Source organism: Lepidothrix coronata, unplaced genomic scaffold, assembly GCF_001604755.1.
Source record: "Lepidothrix coronata isolate B3197 unplaced genomic scaffold, Lepidothrix_coronata-1.0 Scaffold5, whole genome shotgun sequence".
In the NCBI taxonomy this organism is placed as follows: domain Eukaryota; kingdom Metazoa; phylum Chordata; class Aves; order Passeriformes; family Pipridae; genus Lepidothrix; species Lepidothrix coronata.
The window spans coordinates 8,666,930-8,686,558 of record NW_016690185.1 but is presented as its reverse complement, the minus strand read 5'-3'; the positions used below and the strand labels follow the sequence as shown (position 1 = coordinate 8,686,558).

At 42.9% G+C, this 19,629-nt stretch overlaps 1 protein-coding gene across 1 annotated transcript in view; it reads right to left on the bottom strand.

Moving 5' to 3' along the window:
* Positions 1 to 18,780, bottom strand: part of RNF217 (ring finger protein 217) — a 67,380-nt gene extending 48,600 nt beyond the window's left edge. The window contains exon 1 of the mRNA XM_017829619.1: positions 18,139 to 18,780. Within this exon, the coding sequence (XP_017685108.1) occupies positions 18,139 to 18,780 (642 nt within the window). The remainder of the gene's footprint in view (positions 1 to 18,138) is intronic.
* Positions 18,781 to 19,629: the final 849 nt, after the last annotated feature.

The window sequence follows — 19,629 nt, the reverse complement described above, 5'->3', positions numbered from 1 at the left end:
GTTCTCAGTAACATGGCCTCAATACTTGTGACTGCTGCTTGTTCTAGAACAGATGTATTGGTCACATAATGGGATGGCATACGCATTCCTCCAGAGCTAGTCCCTGGCACTCCTCCCTGCGCCCTGTATGCTCACCTCCTATCCCACTGTGTGTAGTTCTAGAATTTCTAAAAAACACAGAGGCTGACTAAACTTTCAGTACAAGTAACTAATGATACTAACATTAAGATGGCACATCTGAAATTCAGTGGCTAACCGAATGAAAGCTACTCTTTTGACTTTCCTCCCTCACAAACTGTACGTATTCCCTACGTAAATTGAAGGTGACAGTTGAAATACTGAAAAAACATATGAAAGATTAATATTCATTTGAGAGCAGGGTAATTCACCCAAACAGCAAGAAAAAAGTAACTAAATAAATCTGTTAAAATTTATATTAACATATCAATGGTGTGGTGAGGTTCTGGAACAGGCTGCTCAGAGAAGTTGTGGATGCCCCATCCCTGGAAGCATTTACAGTAAGGTCAGATGGGGCCCCAGGTAACCTGATGTAGTGGGTGGAATCCCTGACTACAGCAGGGGGGTTGGAACTAGATGATCTTTAAGGTCCCTTCCAACCCAAACCATTCTATGATTCCATAAAAATATAATCCTTTAAAACTGGTAAAAATGACAAATGTGAAAAAGCTAAAGGATGTTTATACTTAAATCTGCAACTCACTTGCTGTCAAGCAATGGTAAGGCATTATCAAGGGCAAGTTTAAGAACATTCTATTAAATAACTTACATTTAATGAAATAACTTTTATTAAAGGCAAAATTATTTGCTGTATTCCTGTGCATAAGGTATCGTAATTATACAGCCATGTTTAATAATGAGGTCTTTGGAGTCTACTTTCAGCCTCTACTGAAATACATTAAAGTATTTTACTAAACAGGTAAGTATTCTAAGAATTATATGACTGAAGACTTACACACAGTTCAAGTGAAACAGAAGAGTGCCCGAGTCTTTACACAGATTAATGATTTCCCCAAATGACCACTTACATCTCATGCTTTCATACGCAGAATTGTGCTAGTTTTGCACAATGAACAACTTACTACATATGAGGAAGTCTGACAAAATTATATAAATCATAAAAGCAGTATACATTATTAAAATTAGGAAAAAAGTATGAAACTCCACACCAGTGGTAATTTCCATATAGTTACACATTTTGAGTGCTAAGTTTCTAAAGAACAAACGATTATTCTTAAAACTAACTGCAAATTACAGTTTCACTTGATTTCTCACTAGCAAAACTGTAATCAGTAAGGAAGAACAGGCTAGTAAGTCTTTCACCACAGGAAGAATGATAAAACAGAGATCATAAAAGCTATTTTTAATGTGCCTCCTCAGCTATTTCTGCACACCAAACCTCTAAAGAAAGTTATTAATTTCTCATTATAGAATATGAACATCTTGCAAACAAGAACGTATTTTGCCCAACATCAGCTTGATTTACCTCAAAGCATACCTCCTAGCAACTTTGAGTGCCAAGGGTGAGCTCACAAACCGAGTCATTGCACTAAGTGATCATCTGTGAGAAGTCCCCAGGGATATGGCTAGGATGACCTTGGAAGGCTCTAATACTACCAGGAAAAAACTCAACAATGCAGTTCTCCTACCTCAACTATTACACTATTCTCTCTCATCCCATTGCTCCTAGACTCATCAAAGTTGTAATAATCCTACTCTTCAAAACGAGTTCTACAGGAGAGTATCAGCTTCTATGTACCTTGTCAGCTACGCTGTAAGTCGAGCGTCACATATAGAGGAAAAACCTAACCCCTGAACTAAGGGAATAATTACTAGCACACTAGGCAGTTACTTTATGCTGATCAGCTGCTAGAGAGATATGTGCCAGAAGAGATCTCATCCTAGGCAGAGCAAACGGAGAGAGCAAGCAGAGCCCTGCAGCCTCAGCTTCAGCCTGCAGGCACCCTGCCTCTCCCCTCCCCTCCCCTGCAGCCTCTGTTCCCCACATCTCTTCTTGTACTTCTCTGACAGGCCTTCTCACACCGTGTTGTTCTTATTCTTCACTAAGCCAGCTGGTTAGCCTTCATCCCCCACATCAGAAGCCTTAAGGGATGGCCGTCAGCAGACTCCCTTCAGTGCCCGTGCCATGGCACAGCATCTAGAAACAAGGCGTCCTGACCCATTCAATTTAATTCCTTTGCCACCTCCATCATGCTGTTCTTGCTGCATTTTGGTTTACCCACTCCCTAATGGACAGCAAGAAAGGAACAGGTACACACACCAGAACAGTGCCACCCTACTCCAGGATCAACTGTAGCGTATTACAGGGGTCTAAAATTGCCTGGATGGACAAAAAGTGAATCTTGCTTAAGCCCCACAAGATTGGGACACCTTGATACTGTCAGAATGATTAGAGAGTTAAGCTACCTAATGAAAAAATTGGCAGATGATACTGATGAAAAACTGCAGTTAAACATTGCATTACCTGTGTACAGCACTTGTAAATACAAAGATAGACATCCTGTAATGTTGAGTTTCCCACTCAATCACTGAAACACTAAAGATTTTTAGTGAAATAATCTAAATGTGATTTGTTGGGGTTCTTTTTTCCTGTTTGGTTGGTTTTTAATACACTGACAGAAGCAACCAAGTAAGTGGGTTTCTCCAAAGTTTACCCTTAGAGTTCTCCAAACTGTTTGCTAGGATTTTGCCCACAGATTCAATTGGGATGGAACATTTCTATTTGGAAGAAACCAAGCAAATCTAGAAATCTGGGTTAGGACTGCTTTATTTTAACAGCAGACAACAAATTGTAACTGTGATACATGGAAGACACTTCTAGTAAAGAAAAAATACACTTGCTGAATTCACACGGGACTTCACATGATTTTCCTGCTTAGCTGTGACAGCAGACAAATATCTTAGGATGAAAAATGTTGGAGTCACATCCTATGTGAGACAGACAAACTGCATACATGCTGTACTGACTACCACACAAAAGAAGTACTTTTAAGAGACCCTTGGAAAGTAAAACCCATTAAGCCATAAATTCAAGTGCAGTTGAGAAAAGAAAACCAACCGCAGAAACTGTTCAAGAGACATAAACAGAAAAGTGGAACAAAAAACAACAAAAAAAGTGGAGGAAAAGGTCCACATGAATAGACTAGGACTTTCACTTAACCACCACTAAGATGGGAAGACTGCAATTCTGCCTACATTCCCAGAGCTTTATAATGTCTGAGGTATGCAAACTCAGAGAGGAAGTAACAGCAAGAGTCCAAACATAGAAATCCAAAAGGGAACATGAAAGGAGAAAGGAAGCTATGCAAAATGTATATATTTCCCCTTTCATTATATGACCTGTAATTTAACTTCAGTATGAGGGTTTAATTATCATCACAAGTATTTGTATTGTTGCAGTAATTAGTGTAATACGATACAATATTTACAAGCTCAAGGAAATTTCAACAATTATGTACCACTTCCCTAAATTTGAAGCTTCTGTGAAAAAAAATTTTTAGAATTTCACAAGTTTGCAACTAGTTTCAGATGAAACCATACCAAAGTGCACCACACTTGCCCCAAAAAGTTGAGACAAATTTGGTTTTTAAGGTAGTTTGAACTGGAGTTACAAGTAGATGTGATTCCAAGGTTTTTCCACGTGGTCACTATAGGACAGTCAAGCTCTCCTATTATTCTGTATTTTTCCAGTTTATTTAAAAAAATTAAAAAAAAATCTATGAGCAATTTCTTGTTTGCTTGAGTTTGCATCCTGAAGTATTAGCACAACTAATATATGTGTTGTACAATCCAAGATATGGATTGTGTGTGATGTGTTCTCTACGTTGGGTAGCGACAGCTGCTCTGTTATAAATAAAGCCCATTTTCCTTCTGGTCTCATTAGTGCAGCCCTACCTGCCCAGCCGTATTAGTCACTTCCTGCACGAGCATTTGAACACCCACACGGCATCAAAACACCTCTTATTACATCCAGCACACTATACACATTGAACTGAAACGTTAAAGCTGCAATTGAGCAAACCTGTCCCCTGAGCCACCACACAAAGCTGTCACCTGCAAAATGCTCTGCATAGCAACTCTACTGCTTCAGAAAGACTAGCTCTTTTTCCCCAATGCTCTCCCACCCCCAACCAAATTCTGTTCAAAGAGAAAGATGGAAGGAAAATCAGATAAATGCAGTCTTAATCTCATGGTTAATCCATCCTCTTCTCCTTACTTATAGAGCTTGAAAAGTAAAAAAATTGAGAAAAAAAAAATCAATTCCTTCTGCTACTTCAAAGAGGGAGTAGTTTTCAAAAAACTTTTTGTAACAATCAGTGCAACAGGAAGATAACTGTTACCTGTTATACTTCCAAATTTCACAGCTGTTCCACTTCACAACCAAAAATATCTGTATAATAGAACCACAAAGGTATAGAGCTGTATCTTCAAAGCCAGCAAGCTGAAATCCCAGCTGAGTAACACAGTAACACAGGCTAGCCCAGAACTTCTCCAAGCCACATATAACAACACTTCCCATGACCCTGCAGTAAGGGTCGAGAAAAAACATAGTGTGGCAAATTCATTGCTGTGAATCTTTAGAGGTGCATACAGGATAGCAAGAAACTGCTTAAAGCAGCTGTAACTGATGTGTCATGTAGGTTCAGCCTTGGCTTAAGCATTTTAGTTTAACACTACAGAGTGGTATGAGCAGTGCAAAGCATGTACAGCTCTCAGAGAAATCTACTACTTGCCCAAAAGCAGTCTGACAGACAAAAGGATATGACATCTAATTACAAAGATCCTCCTGCAAGGAAGTCTCTCTCCTTGTCAATTATACATTGTTAGGCAGAAAAATAAGACAAACATTCTAACAACACAACAGAAACAAGAAAAGTCCACAACTGAGTAATTTTCACTTTAATGGCATTGATGAACAATCTATAAAGTGAGCAAGTTAGTCTTCAATTCTACAAACCCTTTCAGAGCACTACTATGAAAACTGTATGCAAAAGGATCACTATGGAATGGAAATAGCATTTCAGAAAGCTCCTGACAGTGGAAAGGAAGCCTATCCAAGAAAGGGAAGAAGAAATTCAGCAAAAGTTGGAAGCTGGTGAGAACAGGTCATTCTCCAGGATCTTTACACTAGATAAGCACTCACTAGATAAGCATATACCTTTTGAAGAAGCTCAACTTCCTGCCATAAACAAACGTTTTATAACCCACTCAAAATACTTATCAGCCAGCCATCTACTTAATTTCATCTGCCTTATTCCTTGGGCAGTAGCTTTCCATTTTTCAAGTCTTTCAGTAGACCACTACACAAGATATGCCATTATTTGATATATTCCAGAATAGTTCTCATCGGTTTTTCCACCATGGCTTACATATACGAAGAATCTATTAAAATCGTACACCCTTCAGAAATATTTTCAGTGTTTCAATACCTGGTATCAGCATATATCAGTCTTCAAGAATTGAATTTAAAAAAATTCTTTCCTGGTACACACTCTTCAAAGGTACAAACACATATAGGGCATTCAAAACATAAGATGTATGCATGGCTGCCGAGCTTCTACCTCTATGCAAGATTTGCTGATTTTCCCTGTGGATCTAGCTTCTACATAGAGCAGCTATAAAGAGCACAACAGCTTCAACAAGTTCATTCAAACAGCTTGCAAGTATATTTCGTGATGAATACAGAAACTCAATGTTTATTGCATCTCAGCAGCAAAGCTCTCCCTATGTACACCAAGGCAGGCACAGAGCCAGGATGGATTTTACCAGAATCCCCACTAAATCACCTTGCAACCACCCTGAGCTTCCAAAGGACTATGTGGCGGTCAACATAAGTCCTTTAAGAATGCTGAAATCTTTTCACAAAACTTGTCAGATATTGGTTGCAAACACCAGAAGGAAAAAAACAACTTAGAACAAGACATCAGGAGATAAATCCAGAATGATGATGATGCAGCCTGTCAAATGAAGCACACAGTTAAACTAAAGACTTAACAAGAGACAAGGACGTTCAACAACCAGCTACTGCCTTCCAGTGATTTACAGCACATTCGTCCAGGTGGTAACAGTATTTTCACAAAAATAATATTTTTTCAACACAAACCCCACATCCAAACCACATAATTTCAGATACTGTTTTTCAGCGTTACATAGCTCTTCTCTGGTACTTTAACTATCTGTTCTGTCCATTGTTTTCATGTAAAAGCAGTCAATGGAAACTAAAGCAATCACTGGTCTTTGCTAAATGTTCTTTCTCTTGTAAGTTTCTTTATAAAACAGCCTGAACGAATCCCCTTGGAGAGCTATTTCACAAAGGCACCCTCTATAGCCTAAGTCAACTCAGGTAACAGCAATGTAGTCTCTCCTCTGCCAGCAGAGGGAAGGAATCACTTGGAAATGACTCTGATTCAGCCAGATCAGTCTAACTAGAAACTGCCTCAAAAACTCAATTTTGAAATTCATTTGAAAGCTATTTCTCCTAAAAACAATGGGAGACATTTGACTTCAGCTTCCATAAGGACCAAAAAATACCAGATGCAAAGCATTGTTTGAAGTGCGCTGCTTGCAGGTACACATTGGGCATTAAAATATATATTTTGCTGTTTTCGATGGTTAATAAAAAGTAACACCAGACAATAAAACTCTTCTACTGTTTCCTCATTGGACTCCAGCTCCTCAACAGAGTGTACTGAGAAGCACAGGCAGCCTTCCCATCCAGCTGGGCCAAAGTCAGCACATAGTGGTGCCACACAGCAAGCCTCCTCTGGGGAGCATTGAGAACCACTCTGATACTGCACCCTTCTTTCCAGATTCAGAGACCAGAAAGGCTCTCCCTTCTATCCCAAATATGTAGGCTCATACTGATTTCTAACCTAACTTAATTTATTGCAATTGTTAGAGTTTGTGTTGTGCCAGAACTTTTTTTACAAGCACCTGCCCATATTACTCCCTCTTGCATTTCGACAGAACAGTCATTTCTTCTTCCAGTTCTCCTTATGCTAAAGTAAGCAGTTCAATAGCACTTTTGTCCTTGCAGCACTTCCTGGTTCCTGCCATTTTTCTTAAACCTGAGATTCCAAACAAAGCCGCACCTGATACAACTGCCTTATTGCTCTCCTCTCAGTACTAGCGCCTCAAATTGCATTCAGCTTTTTAGTGGTTCCACCATTATTAGCTGCCTGCATCATCTGTCGTCATTAATCCAGATCTGCTGTGTCCTACTAACATTCCAACAGTAAGATTGAGCTCATATTTGAAAAATGTAAATAATCAAAAACCTCTTCCTTGTGTGTGCGTTCTCTGCACCATAAGAACAGACAAACCAAAACTCTCCTACATCAAAACTCAATACAGAAGCTAAATGATAAGATCATACCAGACAACTTACCATTTGGTGCCAGTTCATTATTGAGGCAAGGAAAGGGGACCCTCTCCTGGTCTCCTCTGCTTTCCCCAAACAACTCAGTGCTTCCAGCTTATGAAAGCTGTAGTTACAGCCCAATGCACACTCTAGAATTGTGGATTGCACACAGCTTAAAAAAAAATAAAATCTAGATTAATTTTAAAAACAGACTTAAAATTTGTATGGATCAAAAGTAGTACACCTCCATAAACACAAAAAGTCAATTAAAGTGGAAAAGAATATACTGGAATAGTCATTAATTTATTTTGGTTGTCTTCTTCAATACAAGTTTGTTTTCTAACTTGTACCAACAGTCTGTATGACCAAGCTCAAAACAAACCTTCACCACCAAAGATCTGATGATACATAGCAGTTCTTCCATGACAGCGCTGTACCCTGTTCTGTTGCGCTTTTTTAAAATGTATTTGATAACAGCCTGCATTTTGCATCTTTGCAGAAAAAAACAAACAAAAAACCATTAAAAAACCTAACACCTCTGTCCCCTCCACCCAAAAAAAACCCCAAATCACTACACAACCCACAGAATAAAACACAAAAATCCTTCTATTGTTTTAAGTCCTGCATCTTTTCACTTGTTATAGATAAGGAACAAGAAACTTCTTTTGAGAGCTCTGTGGTGCAGAAAAAAATTTCTCAAGAAAATAATGGTCATGCTTGGCGTTACTCAGCTGCAGCAAACCAAAGCTGTTGAAACAAGCAAGATCAAAAAAGAGGTTTCTCATCTGCAACAATATTCACATGAAAACCTTCACTGTCAGGAATAATCTGTTCTATGTTACAAAACACTTCAGAATGCTTCAGAATTCAGCTAGTTGAAAACTTCTTACGTAATGATGCCACAGGCAGCAGAGACAGGACCACTGGCTACCAGCCTGGCCTGGGAACTTCAGTGCTGTGAGCAGCTCAGAGAAATGCCCTGGACCATGACTGTCCAAGAGCTGTGGGTGCACCTTCAGGCACTGGATAAACCATGACTTTTGCCTGGATTGTGAAAGAAGAAATGATGCAGTAAAAGGACCAAACTGAAGGTTTGATTTCATCAAGCTCCAATGAAAACCTCCACTTGTTACCTTCATGAACATGTCATTTTCAAATGTTTAGGTCTGACAGGCTGTCACAGCTGCCAAAATAAACAGCCTGCTTAGCACTTTATTCACTACCACCTTGTGGGGAAATAAACATTTGCACATTGTGCATGAGACAATTAAAAACTGGACAAGAAAAAAAAAGTAAAAAACTATTGTGAAAGGTAACTTTTTAAACCAGATAATTTTTTTTTGCTGGTGGATCACATGATGTATTAACAGTAGGGACGAAGTTGCAGATTGGAGTGAGCAGCACTGCTAGCCAAAGTGATGTATACCATCAGCTCTAAACAAGTCTGCTTTTCTTCATATAGAAAGAAAATAGAATGAGATCCAGAACTCATTTTAGATCCTTAATTTACCAAAAGCGATAGCTTGGCCTTGTCTGAGTACCTGTTATGGCTTGGGTGGGGTCCTCATGAAGCATTACACTCTGGGATAATTTGCTGAGTTACTCTCACTGAAAGAACAACAAATCAAGCCTCCACATGAAATATCTACTTCATTGAGGCAAAATCACTCAGCAACGTCCATCAGTAACTGTCATAACTCACTGCAAGGAAGGTTTATATCTTAGAGACTGGAAAGATAATAGTAATTTAAAATAAAGTTAGAACTTGAAAGAATGGGCATCTTCAGAAGTTTGAAAATTACTCTAAGTGTTACTGGGAAATAGAGCAAAAGCACAGCTGAATTTACTTCCATTACACAAATAAGTGAAAATTTCTGAGTTTGCTTGATTTCCATTGCCTTTATGTAAGGCATATGGGGACCACAGATATGTGCATACTTTGAAATATCCAGATTTTAATGCTGTATTTCACTTTGGCCACTTTGAGGTCTAGGGGGCCCTGTATATGTCAATATCCATAAGTGCCTAACAGCAAGAACATTTAGTTCAAACTCCAGTGTTACACTACTGATTTTCTGCCTTAATCTCCAGCAGGATTAGTTCATCACAATAAAACATAGAACTATCACTATAATTCTGCCCAGAGTCCTAACATCTATATTTTGCAGTTGGAATGCAGCACTAGGCATCTAAATACTATGGACCATGTTTGCTCTTTTGCAAACCCATCTATTCCAAAAAACTCTGAAGTTGCACATTCTTTCCCATTTTTAAACTGCATGCTAATACCATGAAGTTAACTAAACAGAGTTTCCAATCTATTGCAGAACTGAACTGCACACGCACTTGAAAAAGCACTGAACAATTTACGTGCTTGTTTCTGTAAGACCTCTGAAAGAGTACTTCTAAGCAGACAAATTTATACCTGGCATTGCACAGGTGCACTGGAATGGAAAGGCATAATGTGTCCTCTCTCCAAAGCACACTAACATAGTGAGCAACATTAAAACAGCTGAAAGGTTAGGAAGCCCTTCCCCACCATTGCTTTGCCCCCATACAGCAGCAATAGTACTGACAACAGCAAAGGACTTTTTTGCTTGTTCAAGGAAGTGGCATCTCTCACAGCCACTCTGTAATTGTGTCACAGATGTCATGCTGCATCTACCTGCTCCACCCACTCTGCTGCCTATGGAGTATAAAAGTCTTCCAGCAGCTTAGTAAAACACTAACCCATTATTTTCCTAAACAGTGTTTAAAATCCTTACTATTACTTTTTTTCAGGCTAGATTTATTTCCTGCCTGCCTCCATCCAGTAGGAAACCAGAAATAAAGTTAGTCCCATTTCACTGTCTAGCCACCATTTGGCAGAATAACTGGCCAGTATTCAGCTGCAGCTTTAAACAGAGGCCAAAGATCAACCTCACATGGAGGCCATCAGTCTTCACAATTCCCTTTTGTTTTATAAAAGCTTACCCTGAGCGAGTCCACCTTCTGGGGCAAACTGATTCTTACATGATCACCATGCCCTTCCCATCCTGGCAATCTTCTTCTCCCTTTTCTTCCTTCCTCGTATTGTGTGAGCAATCCCACAGAGCCACGTCACAGCTGAAACAGTTTGCATAGAACTTCCCTTTCCTACAAGCTAAAGGAACAGAGTCATTCAGATCCCCATCCTACACCCCCCTAAGCTGATACACCACCATTCCTATGAGATCAGGAAGCCAAACCAAGTAAACTAGAGAGGTACCTGCCTTTGCTGCCATTCTTATTATGTTTGTGGTAGAAAACAATACACAACGGCATCAGGATGAATAAGCTAGACAAAATAAAGCTTTGCCCCTTCTATTTTTCCAGTAGAATAACCTATATTATTTGTATTGTACTTAATAAAAACACCACTGAGGAAAATGAGTGCACTATAGCTCATAAGGAAATGGAAGTGGGATAGCCTTAGGAGTTTCTTTACCTTTTCATGGAATTGTAATCTAGGAATTGCCCAGCTTTTCTCACAATTAAGTAAACAAGAGCAACTGCACGTCTCAACAAGCCTGTCAATGAAAATATACACCAATCTTAAGCTGAAGCAGTGAGGTAGACTTTAGGGTAAATGCAGACTCTTAAGCCATTTCAGGTTTAGTTCCAAATCTGACTAAAATTACTGTTAAATTTCTGACCTTCTGCACTGAAATCCATAAAATTTTTCTCTATGAGTAAAGTCCTAAATTTGTTTTTCATCCAAATTTTTAACTTCCAAGTAAAATTCATTTTTTTACCTTACCAGAAGTTTCCAAGTACTTGAAAATGAACTCAAAATTTAGATAGCCTCTTCATCACTGGACAAATCTGTCACTTAGATTACTTAGAAAAAGTAATAAGTACTTGGCTAATAAAATCCTACAGACAAGGACTTTTTCATTTTTAAAATATAATTCATAAAGAAAGCATTGAAAAAATGCGCAAGAGAAACCTAAGCACAAGCAGAGTATACTGAAAGATGTAGGTGGGTAAGCAATGCCTTTCTTCAGGGGGAAGTCTCCAGTTTGAATTCTTTTAAAGAAATTATATCCCTTACAACTCTTAATCGTTTTGACAATGTACTGACATCCTGGCCATGTAAAATACATAGCTTTCCTCAAGCCTGGCTAGTTTAGACAGCAGGAAGCAAGATATTTGTACAAGAAGAAAAGAGGAATGAAGGGCCAAGAGGCGCCAGAGCAGTAGGAAGAACAGTTATTCTGGGTGGAGAAGAAGGAATGGGGCAGAGGTGAGCTGAAGGCCTTCCCAACCCCCATTTAACTCCTTCATTTCTCTTTGTTTGGGTAATTTAAACCCAGTAATTCAGTTTTCAACTCATTTCACTTTAAAAATCCCTGGACTGAGTCCATACCTGTGCCTGGTAGCTCCTGCGAACAGCTGGTGGGAGCAGCGGGAAGGGAGGCATGCAGCAGATATCTCCTGACGGCTCAGCCTGCGGTCCCCAATGCCAACACCACCCACAGACCAGTGAGGTGCAACACACTGGCTTATGAGAGACAGCTGACAACAAGGGCTTCTGCTTCCCAGAAATGACACATTTTAAAAACTAGGTTTCAATCCCAGCTAAACAAAACTGGTTCTCCTTCATCTCCCACTACAATTTCCAATTCATAGGAAGTCTTTAACCTTCAAAATCAGCTTCACTATCAACATCAGCAAACTCATGGTATCACCGTAGACTTATCGCTTACTCTCACTCCTTGCTACCAACATCAACAATTTCGTGACACTATTTATCCTCACCTCAGGAACTCAGGCTTTTCTCCATTAGCAAAACCCTTCCTACAACTGTTCAAAGGTGACACCATCTTTTCTATTCCCAACATCTCAGAGCCCAGAGTTTTAACAAAAGTCTTCTTAGTTGTAAGAAGAGGACCTGCTTGTTTACCCCTTTACCTCATAACAGCAAGGCTAAGAAACAACAGCTTTAATTCCAGCTCTACATCTGACAGACTTATCCAAACAACAGGAAGTCATAGCTATCCATGCAGAGTAAGCTTACAACTACTTCTACACAGTGAAAAAACATACCACACAAAGTGCTCATATGTTGGCAGAGCATCTAGGCCTGCACACACTAGGACAACTAGGTAGTATTGTCATTCAAGAACATTGCTCAAAACTAGTTTTCTTTAAAATTAATTTCAAAGCATTTTCATCAATGCTGGATTTTGTAAGCTTTGTTCCAAACTGAAGTTTTGGCCCAAAATGGATCCATCAAGAAGCATTCAAGATGGACTAAAAGTCTGCCATATACCTCATCAACTTTAAAGGCTAACTCTTGCAATCTTAAAGGTACTTCAGTATCATCTTGAACTGTGACATCTAGCTACACAGCAGTGTTTTGGCACTGGCACTGCACACAAAACATCGGGAAAACAGGACAGACTTTTAGAAGCTGTTTGCTGAAAATTACAGTGAAGAAGTTTAGGTGCTTGTGCAGCTTAAAGGCTGCTTGCTCAAAGCTGATGGATCTGTGAGTCTATCTGCCTCATCCTCAGGAACACAGCCACCTCACAGTGGCTGAAGCTGCTGGTTTGGTTTAGAGAGCCCGTAAACTAGCAGGTTCTCTTCTCCTCCTACACCTCTCTTCCTCCTTTGGAAACCTGTATTCTTGCAGTGTCAGCTGGAGGGTGGTCCCCCACCCTGCCATCACCTCCTGGTAGGCAGTCTGCAGCCATCCCAGCAACTCACTAGCTAGCGTTAGAGCATCATTTTAGATTAATAACCCCTGCAAGAGAGCTGCTTCTGCACTGAATGAGGGTAGCCTTTCTGAGCTCTAGTTTGACTCAGGGCACAAGCAGCTCATTAACCATCAGATGATTCAGCACTTGGTGCCTACATTTCTGCTGGCTGGTTTTCATCAGCAGACTACAGCTTTGAAGGTGAATCATTTATATGATACCATCAGACACCTGAAGAGGCACACAGGTGTCAAGTCCCTCCAGCTCCAAGCCAACTAGTTTTATGTGATACAGACTGCTCTTAAATTCTCCTCTTCACTATGCAACCTTTATAATCACATTCCCCACAAAAATTCTGACTGTTAACAGTCTGCAACTTTTTTTCTCCTACTTTTGCAGAAAGAAATCATGCACAGACAAGGTCTCAGTTCACAGAGAAATACTTGTAATAGGTCCTGAGCAGAAGAAAGACGACCTCCACATTTCAGGCTCAAAAGAAGAGAGCAGGATTTTAGTCCCACCAAAGCCACCATGGAAAAAATGCTGTCAGATGTGGTCCCTCCCTGCCCCCAACAATCCCTTCCAATTTACTCATGGCCACTAATCTCATTATAGTTCCTATAATTAAAGCACCATAATATCTGATCAAGAATATAGTATGCTGTTTAAATTAACTCACACGAAGTCTTTTAATACAAGAATGACTGCTCCAAGAGAATTACAAGATTTACAAAATAAAGCATCACAAATGAGCACAGGATCAAAACTGGATTATCAAGTTTCCTGATTTGCATGTAGAAAAAGCTGGCAGCAAGGTTTCTATAAAACTTTTACAGCTGTTTTACAGAAAAAAATGAAACAATTATATATATATCTTCAAATATTTATTGAAGAACAAACTGTTCTTTATAGATGTTAGGAAACAGCAAATGTTAGTTTGGTCTAGTCAATACTTGCTAAAAAGTGAGGAGTGAGATTGTTGTTCTGAATAGCATTTGTCAGGTTTACAGATCAGGGAGATAAAACACATATAAATCTTAGGTTCTTTACCAGTCTGCAACAAGTTAAACAGAAAAACCTACTTAAACTTTAGGTCTTCTCCTGTTTTTAAGTCAAAAGTCTTTCCTTACCTATTTGTTAATTTTCAAAGGAAATTTCCAAACAAATCCCAACCCCACCCCAGACACACAAACAGCTAAAAAGCAAAACCAGGAGCAAATTTGCCCTCTGACTTAGATGTACAAGCAGCTCAGAGAGGTTAGGAAGTCAATCACTCATTTAGTAAACCTATGAATGCACAGTTTCTGAAATAACCTGAGTTTGGTGCCACTTTAAATGGAGAGAAAGATGGGATGTGAAGGAAATGTGAATGTAATATTACACCTGTGAGATTAGGTGTCCTGGTTCTTTTCTACCCTGTCCCCAGTTTGTATGCTGGATCTAAAAGTGCAGAAACCCACAGCTGAACAGGAAACAGTTCTTCCACACTTCTGACCCTAAACTCACTCAACATACCTAAGAACCCATGGAGACTGCCCCATCCTGAAACAACACTGGCCTTTCAAACAAGCACACTCTTCAGCCTCATCCACTTTATGTTCATGATTAAGCATAACAAAGAACAGCTCTGGGCTGCATCCATTCCTAGAGACAGGGCTTGCTGGGACCTGACTCAGGCTTTGTGGGACCCCCACTAGATCCTGAGCTGTGATCAGATCACCTCTTCTATGATAACCCATCACCATCAATCACCTATCAGTTACCATATCATCAGTGAGTCCAAATGAATAAAATCATAGAATTTTTTTGTGAATGTCAGATGAACCCTCAGGGGTCTGTGAATATCAGGCTGCAGAGAGAGAATAGGTAAACTGAGGCAGAGGTAAAGTTATGCAATTTCCCCAAGTCAGGCTCCAGATCAGCCTGGGCACTCCAGGCTTGCAGGCTAAGCTTCTGCTTCAGCCATTAAATCTTTGAAAGGGATTATGCAGCAAGGTGCCAGTGATAAGGACTGGATTTGACCTCTAAGGACCTTCAGATGCGACATTCCTAAAAACAATTACCCTCATTTTCCAGCATGCTGGTAACACTATGAGCAAACTCTGCAGTTGAAGTATTTTCATCTGGCATTCTTAAAAAGAATGCTTAAAACTTCAGTTGATTTTCTGATATATAAAGGGCCCCCCAGGCAGAAATTTTGATGCTCTTATATGTTTGCACAGAAGAAAACAGAGTGCATAACAGAGTTTTTACTTTGCTACTCCATTAAGCATCATTTCAGAAAACATAATGAAACCATCGTGAAGAATACAGCTTTCCTCAGAGAGAGAACACACACAGACGTTAAAGGCAACATGAATTATTTTAAGTGCTATACTTCTGCCAACATACTCCACATTTTCATCATAAGACACCACTCCCACAGAGCGGTAGTCAGCCAGTGTCTTCTCATACAAAGGGCACAGATTGTTATTTCTCTGACAAGGAAACCAGATCTAAACAATGTATATTGCTGCTTGAGGTTTTGTTTTTCAGTTGGTTTTTGTTTGCTTTCAATTTCAGGTACATTGTTATATCAAGCTGATTGGATCCAAAATGAAAATATGCTAAAATTTTCAAACAAAACCAGCTTTTCAACACTTATTCATTTTGAACTTCTGGTAAATTTTCTTTTTAATTTGCTACACAAAGTGCAAAGTCTCAAAGATGAAAGGGGACTTGATTTCTAACCTATACTGGCTTTTCACTCATCCTTCCCAAAAATTCCTCTAATATAACTGAAATGGCAAAGCCTTTCTCTCTCCTCAGGATGACTCACAGAGTCCTTCCACAGCACAAAGGAAAGATACATCACTTCTTGTTCTTAAGAAATGTCACTTTCTTATTCTTTTGAAACGAGGTAGGGCAAGAAAATATTGGAGTGTTATTTGTTATATTTTGTTTCCTTTTTCCTTGAACAAATTTATCAAGCAACTAAAATTCTGCCTGGTCATAACAGCATCTGTAACAACATGCCCACAGAAATGCTCTGTGAATCTCACTCCTCAACATCAGTATCCTCTCCTCTGATTCTGTATTCCTGCCCCATCTTTTACCTACAGGAGTAAGTACCCATATGGCTATCTTTCAATAGCTGCTGAGATAAGCTTCATGAGCGCTCAGCAATAGTAGTGCTTCCTTGAAGAGGCAATGCCTACATCTGCATCCAACAGCTGGCCAACACTAAACCCACTTCGTAGGGCATAAATCTGCTTCCCAGGCTAGCCAGTTGTTTCAGCTACCAAGCTGCTAGATCATCCTCCAAGAGTCCAGCCTAAACCAGGCAGAAGACTTTTTTTTCAGTATGGCTTAAGATATAGATAGATATGATAGATCACATAACTCATTAGATCACTGTAAGCTGCAAGCACCTGCAGAAGTTATAGAAGACCACCCTAACATCACACCACTTGGCAATTTCCAGCTTCAATGCAAGTCAATATTCTGACCCCCACCTCAGCAGCAGATACGAAAGTGGCACAAACATACACTGACAATAAACTCCAAAAACTTATTGAGAGTTTCCAGTCCACCAATTACAAATCAATTAGTTCTGGGCTCTGTGCACAAAGTCTCAAGAAGGCTTAAGTGCTCCTGAGTTTCAGTGTTACAGGAGACACACAAAACATAACTCTGCATCTCCCATCCATCAGTTCCCATGTTAAGCTCTTCCCTGTTTAATAAACATACCAAAAGTGGTTCATAAAAACGCTAGTGGGTTTACTGTTAGCCTGAACAAATGCTACCAGCACTAGCAAATGCTACACAGGCATTTGTAACTCCGGAGGAGAGCACGTACTTGACTTCGACTACTATGTGCAATTTTCAAGCAGTGAAATGCACTCTGGTCAGAACAGGCCTGTCAACTATTTACAGAGTGCAGAGGTAGCTGTAGCCATCCATCCCATCCCTACACAAAGAGTCCAGCAGGAACACAGACTGCCCCACCACACCTCTAAACCCCAGCAGTGTAAAAACTCATTCTACCACCACACTAGCATGTCTCCACCGGGCATATCCCAAAAGTTTCTGTTGAATAAAAGCATAAAGATGCTAAGCAAAGGGTTTAGTTGGTTTTGTTTCTCCCACAACTTCCCATACACATAACTTCCCCCATTGCTCTTCGGGTTTAGGGTATGACTCCACTAGCAGCAGAAAAAACACTCAAGTGTTCTGTGATGCTAAACTAGCTACTGAAAACACTACTGAAGACATAGATTTGCTTTCAAGCTGCTGATTTCGTTTTGAAACAACAGTTCTGACTGACAAAACAGTGATGAAGATGTAAACAGCCTATGTGTGAGCCCATCTACCCAAGGTGGAAAAGTTGTGTTTTCGATTTTTTTCCTCCAAATAAGTTCTTGTTTACTGTTGTAAATACGATCCTTCACAAAGAGTCACACACACAACCCCAGACGCACACAATATTGTAATCTTTCATATATGGTATAAGACCAAACGCGATGTATTCTGAGAAGACCAGGGCGAGCGACTGCACCAAGGGCCCGAACACCCACACGTCCGAGCGGCAGCACCGGGGATGCGGGAAAAAAACCCAGGAGCCCTCCAGGAGCTGCCTCAGAGCTTACAAACTTCGCTCTGTATCACTCCCTGACCTCTCTTTAAAGGAAACTGGTGCCAGTCAGGTAACAGCAAGAGTTTCAGAATTCAAAAAGAAAATCCTTGTAAAAATAGAAAGAGCCTGAAGACAGACGTGACCAGCCCGACAGCCGCGGAACAACGCGCAGACAAGCGCTCCGGGAACGAGCAGTCATTGAATCAACAGCTCGCACGCAGGTCGCTGCCGAACGCTCTCCGTGCGGGACGGGCAAAGCTCCTGCCCGCACCTCCCCGCACCACCTCGCCCCGGCTCTGCAGCTCGGCGGGCGCGGAACCGGGCCCAGAGCAGCGCTCAGCCCGCGCCCCGGGATAGCTGCGGCCGCACAGAGCCCCTCCAGCACACCCTGGCAGCGCCCGTACCTGGGAGCTGAGGTACCGCCGCAGGCACTCCTCGCACACCGCCTTCTTGCAGCAGGACAGGGGCTTGATGGGCTTCTCCTCCAGGCACACGCGGCAGCTCAGCACCAGCAGCGGCCCGAACTCGCCGGCGATCAGCCCGGAGAAGGGCTCGGGCAGCAGGTACAAGTCCACCACCTCGATGCTGCCGCCCGACGACAGCGGGTCGTCGCCCGGCACCACCCCGCGCCGGACCGGGGGCTGCCCCGCGCCCGGGCCGCCGCGGGGGGAGCCGGTGGCGGCCGCCGGCCGGTCGTTCTCCACGCAGTAGACGGTGCAGTACACGTGCCGCCGGGGGGGGCGGCGGCGGCCGCTGCCTCCCTCCGGCCCCTCCTCCGCCGGGGCCGCCGGCTCCCCCGCGCCCGGCGGCTGCTCCGGCCCGGCCGCTGCCTCCGCCTCCTCTTCAGCCCCTCGCCGCTCGGGGTCGGCGGCGGGCGGCCCCAGCTCCCCGCCTCGCCCCAGCCCGGCTACTCCGCCGCCCGGGACCGTCTCTCGCAGCGAAGGCGGCTCGTCCGGGCCGGGCTCCCGCGGGCCCCCGGCCGGGCTCGGCGGCGCGGCGGCAGCGGCCGCCCGCGGCGCGTTCAGCGAGCTCTGCTGCTCCCCCATCGCCGCCCGCCGCCGCTCCTTCCCATCCAGCCACCTCCTGGCCCCGCTTCTGCTTCCGGGTCCCGAGCCCCGCCGCGCCGAGCCCCGCGCCGCCCGCCCGCGGGCGCCGGCCGCCGCCGCCCGGCCTCCCCCTGGAGGGGCTGCGGGGGAGGGAGCGGCGGCAGCGGCGGGTGCAGCTCCGGTCAGCGCCGCCCGCGGGGTCCCAGCCGGAGCCCGACCCCCATGCCGGGGAGGACGCGGGCAGCCGCCCCTGGTGCCGCGGGGCAGCGCGCCCGGCCGCGCCCCGCAGCCGCCCCGCCCCGCGCGTCACCGCCCCCTGCCCGCGGCGGCCGCCCCGCCGGGCGCGCCCGCCCCGCTCCGCCCCGGCCCGGTCCCGCCCGCTCTGACGCAGCTGCTCGGCTGCGCCCCTCATGGAGCCGCGAGTGGCGCGTGTGTGCGCGCACGACATCGCCCGGCACCCGCACCGGCACCGCGATGTGCTGACCCGCGCCCCGCGCCGTTCTCTCCGCCGTGTGCCGGTACCTGGGGCCGGGCCACATCCTCTTTTCTTTTGCAGGAGCAGCATTTAACCATCGCTCCTCCGAAATCGTCCTCTGCTCGAAGGCGCGAGGGGGGAGGGGGGAGGAATTTCAAAACGCCTTTATGCTTTTCGAGCAAATTGTGAGGATCCGATTAAAAATCATCCCCGAAGAAAATTCGTAGTGAGCATCAGGAGTGCTCACTAAAATTATAATGGCCAGTCTTCGCGAGCGAAGATTTGGGAAAGGTCATTAACCCTTCGAGCCTTCGCAGTGGATTTTTTAGGTGAGACACAGCGTGCGCTGAACTGAGCCCACCCTTTAATCCTGA